This window comes from Myotis lucifugus, unplaced genomic scaffold, assembly GCF_000147115.1.
Source record: "Myotis lucifugus unplaced genomic scaffold, Myoluc2.0 scaffold_210, whole genome shotgun sequence".
NCBI lineage: Eukaryota > Metazoa > Chordata > Mammalia > Chiroptera > Vespertilionidae > Myotis > Myotis lucifugus.
Window position 1 is genome coordinate 395,480 of NW_005871258.1, and position 6,000 is coordinate 401,479.

General features: G+C 44.9%; 1 protein-coding gene across 1 annotated transcript in view; it reads left to right on the forward strand.

The window, feature by feature from the left end:
* VWA3B (von Willebrand factor A domain containing 3B) overlaps positions 1-6,000 on the forward strand; it is a 133,026-nt gene that overhangs the window by 76,173 nt on the left and 50,853 nt on the right. Inside the window, exons 15-16 of the mRNA XM_023761469.1 lie at positions 2,778-2,905; positions 4,880-4,926. Coding sequence (XP_023617237.1) covers positions 2,778-2,905; positions 4,880-4,926 — 175 coding nt within the window. The remainder of the gene's footprint in view (positions 1-2,777; positions 2,906-4,879; positions 4,927-6,000) is intronic.

Consider the following 6,000-nt stretch of genomic DNA (forward strand, 5'->3'; position numbering starts at 1 on the left):
ATGTCTAAAATAAAAAATCGTGACAAAAATTAGTGCTGGCAAGGATGAGGAGACACTGAATTGTTAATCAGTTGTATGTAATTGCTGGTGGGATGTAAAATGTTGCAGCCACTCTGGGAAAGTTGGACAGTTTCCTTTAAAACTAATGTTTAATCACTGTATGACCCACTACTTGCTCTCTTAGGCATACATTTCATAGAATAAAAACTTATATTCACTGAAAACCTGTACTTGAATGGTGGTAGCAACTTAATTTGTATTAGAGAGAAACACACAAGAACCCATATGTCCTTCAACAGATGAATGGTTAAATCAACTGTGGTATGTCCATATCCTAGAATACTACTCAGTAATGAAAGGAATGAATTATTGATTCATGCCACAACTTGGATGAATTTCCAGGGAATTTTGCTGAAGGGAAAAAGCCAATCTTAGAAAGTTATACTAGTACACTGTGTGAATCCATTTGTATAACATTTTTGAAATGACAAATCAGTTTAGTGGTTGCTAAGGTTTAGGAATGATGTGAGAGGGAGGGAGGGGGCAGGTGTGGTTACAGAAGAGAAACACGAGGCCTCCTTATCATGATGGTACTATTCTGTTCTTGACCGTAGGAGCAAATATACAAGCCGCACAGATGAGAACATAGTATATAGCTAAACACACACATATACACACACAGAGGAGGACAAGTACAACTGGGGAAATCTGAATATGTTTGGTGGATTGTATCAATTCCATATCCTTGTTGTGATATTATATTATTTATTTTCAAGATGTTACCATTGGAGGAAACTTGGTGAAGAACATATGGGATCTCTCTTTATCTGTCCTAAAGGAAGTTAATTAGAAGGTGCCTGATGGGGCGGGACTGGGTGAAATGGGCTGGACACACCCTGGAGCCAACCTCCCATGGTCCCTCGCTGGCTGGCCACACCTGGGGCGCCGCCGTGGCTCAAAGGTCATTTGCGGAGTGAGTGGGGTCCCTCCAGCAGGTGAGGTCCCTCAGCCTGGCCTGTGAGGGGATCAGGCCAAAATTGGCTCTCTGACATCCCCCCTAGGGGTCCCGGATTGCAAGAGGGCGGTTCTTGGGTGACGCACCCCAGAATCGGGCTCCCTCCTCTGGTTCCGGGTGTGTCACCCGAGAACTGCTGCTGCCAAATCACCGCAGCTCGGCAGCTCCTGCATTGAGCATCCGCCCCCTGGTGGTCAGTGCAGACCATAGCTACCAGTCGGACAGTCAGATGGTCGCTTAGCCTTTTATATATATAGACTAAAGGCCCGGTGCACGAATTAATGCACGGGTTGGGTCTCTCGGCCTGGCCAGTGATCAGGGCTGATGGGGGCCGTATTGCCCAGTTCAGGGGGAGATTTTAAATTAAATCTTTATTGTTCAGATTACATTTGTTCCTCTCCCCCCCCCCCCCATAACTATGACCTATGAACCAGGAGGTCACGGTTTGATTTCTGGTCAGGGCACATGCCCAGGTTGTGGGCTCGATCCCCAGTGGGGAGCATGCAGGAGGCAGCCAATCAATGATTCCCTCTCATCATTGATGTTTCTATCTGTCTCTCCCTCTCCCTTCCTCTCTGAAATCAGTAAAAATATACTTTTTTTAAAAAAGAAAAAAGTCTTTGTCATCTTAGAAAAAAATTTTAATAGGATTTTAATTCATGATCTATATAAGAATAAATTGATAAATTGGATAATGAAAAGATAAATTGTAGACTGGGAGAAATTATTTTCAAATTGTATATCTAATAAAGGACTTACATCTAAAATACATAAATATCTCTAAAAACTCAATGATAAAGAAACTCAAAAAATGGGCAAACGATTTGAACAGATACGTCACCAAAGAAAATATATGTTCGGCAAATAAGAACATGTAAAGATGCTTAACATTATTAATCATTAGGGGAAATACAAATTAAAACCATGAGGAGATACCACTGCCCAGCTGTTAGAATAAGGAAAATTAAAACGATTGACCATACCAAGTGTTTGCAAGAATGTGGAGAATGTGGGAATGTAAACTAGTACAACCATTCTGGAAAAGAGTTTGGTAGTTTCTTTAAAATTTAACATCTCTGACCATATGATCCAACCATTCCAACTCCTAGATCTTTCCTCAAGAGAAATGAAAGCAGATGTTCATACAGAGACTTGTGCACAAATGTTCATAGCTTTATTAATAATAGCCCAAACCTGGACACAACTCAGACGCTCATCAACAGGCGAGTAAATGTTGGTATTCAGTATACAATATAATACTGAGCGATAAAAATGAGCGAATTATTGATTCATGCTACAACATGAGGGAAGCTCAAAATAATTGTACGCGTGAAGGAAGCTATATAAAGAAAGGGTACATACTCTATGATTCCGTTTATATAAAATTCTGGGAAATTAAACTACAGTGACAGAAAGCACATGAATGGTTGCTTGGGGATGGAGGGAATCTTGAGGTGGGGAGAGCAGATTTACAAAGGGCATGAGGAAACTTTTGGGGGTGATGGATATGTTTATTGTCTTGATTACAATGATGGTTTCACAGGCTTGAATGTCAAAACTATTCAAATGGTACACTTTCCATACATTTAGCTTACTGTACGTAAATTATACCTCAATAAAGCTGTTTAACATGGAATAATGCAAGAACTACATGGAATTTTTTAGATTCTTCTTTTCCTGGTACACTTGGTCTTGTGTTAGACGTGTTTTCAGGGTGAACTCTTATGTGACCTCATGGTGTATTCACTTCTCATTTGGGCAGAATGAAGATCTCACTCTTTTAATTAAGGAAATGGAACAGGGACGCAGTGATTTGGAGAAGATGCAAAACCTGTATTCCGAGTCCTTGATCATGGACTGGTGGTACAACGGCGAAAAGGAAGGCGACAAGTGAGCTGCCAAACCGCCTGTCTCCCTGCCCCGGGCCCGCCGATGCTCTGAGCTCCTTGACACTTCTTCCTTCTGTGATGCTTTGTGATGTCTCTGAAAGAATCACACAGTATGACAACATTAGGATTTTTCTAAGCAAAGAGAATTTATCATCCAATAATTTAGTAACGATGGCTTAAGGAGGCCACATGTTCACTTGATAAGTAAGTTCTGAAGGCCTTGCATGGACCTCAGAAGCAGTGCCAGCTTCATCCGCACCCGGTGTGACCAGGCCCAGCCCGAGCGAGGCAGGCACAGCTCAAGTGTGCAGGGAAGGAGGCCTGACACCAGTGTGAACAGGCCCAGCCCGAGCCAGGCAGGCACAGCACGAGTGTGCAGGGAAGGAGGCCTGACCCTGGTGTGAACACACTCAGCCCATGAGGCAGGCACAGCACGAGTGTGCAGGGAAGGAGGCCTGACACCGGCGTGAACAGGCTCAGCCCAAGCCAGGCAGGCACAGCACGAGTGTGCAGGGAAGGAGGCCTGACACCGGTGTGAACAGGCCCAGCCCGAGCGAGGCAGGCACAGCACGAGTGTGCAGGGAAGGAGGCCTGACACCAGTGTGAACAGGCTCAGCCCAAGTGAGGCAGGCACAGCACGAGTGTGCAGGGAAGGAGGCCTGACACCAGTGTGAACAGGCTCAGCCTGAGCGAGGCAGGCACAGCACGAGTGTGCAGGGAAGGAGGCCTGACACCAGTGTGAATACACCCAGCCCGTGAGGCAGGCACAGAATGAGTGTGCAGGGAAGGAGGCCTGACACTGGTGTGAGCACACCCAGCCTGTGAGGCAGGCACAGCACGAGTGTGCAGGGAAGGAGGCCTGACACCGGTGTGAACAGGCCCAGCCCGAGCGAGGCAGAGCAGGGCACCCGTGTGCAGGGAACCCAAGTCCAACTTCGCTCTGCCTGTTGGCAAGTTCTATCTTCCCTCCACACCTATCCATTGCTGTGGGTCTCGGTTCTTTATCTTTGAAATGGTGGGTGTGGGGCTAGGATTTGGGATAGATGATTTCTTGGGTCTTTTCCCACTCTATATTCTGTTTCTAATTAGTAGTTTTTAAACACAAAATCAAAACCAACCCCAACATTCAGAAAATGTGTCAAATCTTATTAAAATGATTTAGTATTGTACAGATATTCAAGTACCACAGCTTCATATAAATACTCTATCAGGAGGATTTTTTTTTTAATTTAAAAGAGTGATAGCAGCCCTGGCTGGTGTTGTTCAGTGGATAGAGCCCTGATCGGCCTGCACACCAAAGGGTCGTACCTGGGTTGCAGGTTCGATCCCTAGCCTGGTGGGGGCACAAGCAGGAGATAACCAATTGATTTTCTCTCTCACATCGATGTTTGTTTGTTTATTTGTTTGTTTGTTTGTTTATTTCTTTCTCTCTGTCAATCCTCCCTCCCTCCCTCCCTCCCTCCTTTCCACTCTCTCTAAAAACATCAATGAAAAAAATATCCTTGGGTGAGGATTAACAACAAAAAATATAAAGAAAGAAAGAAAAGAATGACAGCAAAATGGAAAGAAGTTAGAAAATACATTTATTAACCATCATTTCCTCTTCATCAAAATTTGCTATCTCTCTATTAGCAAATTAAACATTAATATGGGCTGGGGGCAGGATATGAGCATGGAATCAGTAAAACAAGATAACTGTTATACTGGGCATCTCTTACAATGAGGCTTTACAGCATCATTTTTTTAAGCATTTGTTTGGGAAATCTCAGGTGTATCTTCTAAATTGAGAGAATTTGAACAAATAAATTCAGAATCAAGTTAATCGGCAGCACTTCAGTGTAAATTACATTCTCTGTGCTTCAGCCAGTACGTCAACTGCCCTTGTCTCCTTGTTTAATCAAACGAAAACCTCAGGAAGTTGGCTTGGTCAGTTGACTATACTTGCATTCTAGTTCTTTTATATTTCTCTTTTTAGGGGCTGGAAGGGGCGGCAGGTTCCAGAGCACCAGTGTGACCTCTTATGTAATCTGGAAAAGTGTTTTAATCTGGGCTTCCTCCCAGTGCATGTTGGGTTCCTCATCTATAACATAGGAGTAATGGTAGTCATGGAATAGTTGGGTGGACTGAACAAGAGCATGCTTGCACCTAACAGGAGCTCTGAATTAACAGAGAGGAAAGAGTAAATGCAGTGCCTCCTGTTTCTATATCCTTGTAACATCACATTAGAAAAAGTCATTCACCGATTTAGCTCCAGTCAAAAACAAATTGCCATGTTCTAGTTTTCTACCAGCAGAAAAAAAATAGCCCCCAAGTATCTTCTCTTTCTTGTTTTTTTTCAAACATTTATTGAGTACAAGTGAGGAACCAGGAGAACTGGGACACAGGGGAATGTGGGCCTGGCCCCTCTGTCACGGATGCCCAGTGGGGTGGGGTACACAGGACTGTGCGCATCGGGTGGTGCTCTGTGGAGCAGGCACGGTGTGGGGGCGGATGGAGTGAAGAGGGAGGGCATGCTGAACTTGCTGGAGCGGGAGATGGTTCTGGAAACTTTCCTTTCTGTGGCTGCTGTGTTCAGAGCTTCAGAGAAGGTGTGTCCAGGAAAATACGGGGGCATTTCAGGGTCCCTTCTGGCCCCTGATCTGTACCAGAACGTTTTGCTGTGATCTGGTGTAGAAATCAGGATTTTAAAAAGATTCCCAGGTGATTCTAATGTGCAGCCAAGGTTGAGAACCACTGCTGTAGTGCTTCCTGGTTTACAGCCGGCTCTCCTCGTGTTGGTCCTCACATGGGCCCTGCAGTCAGAGCACAGCTGGTTCCCACAGTTTGCAGGTGAGGACAGTGAGGAAGTTTAGAGAGGGTTGGGCGACCTCCCTGAGCCACACAGCCAGGAAGGACGAGGGCTGCGAAGTGAGCCATATCTCGTGGCTCCAGACCTGGGTCCCTGTCCACTCTTCTGGTGGGGCAGCCATCAAGGGCTGTTCTCACACGTTACCCACTAGTAAGTGGGGAGGGGAGCTCACTTCTTTAAGTTTGCAACTTTCAATATGACTATTGCTCTAACTCTGCCTTCTTGATGAAAATTTTATGTTTCCCCCT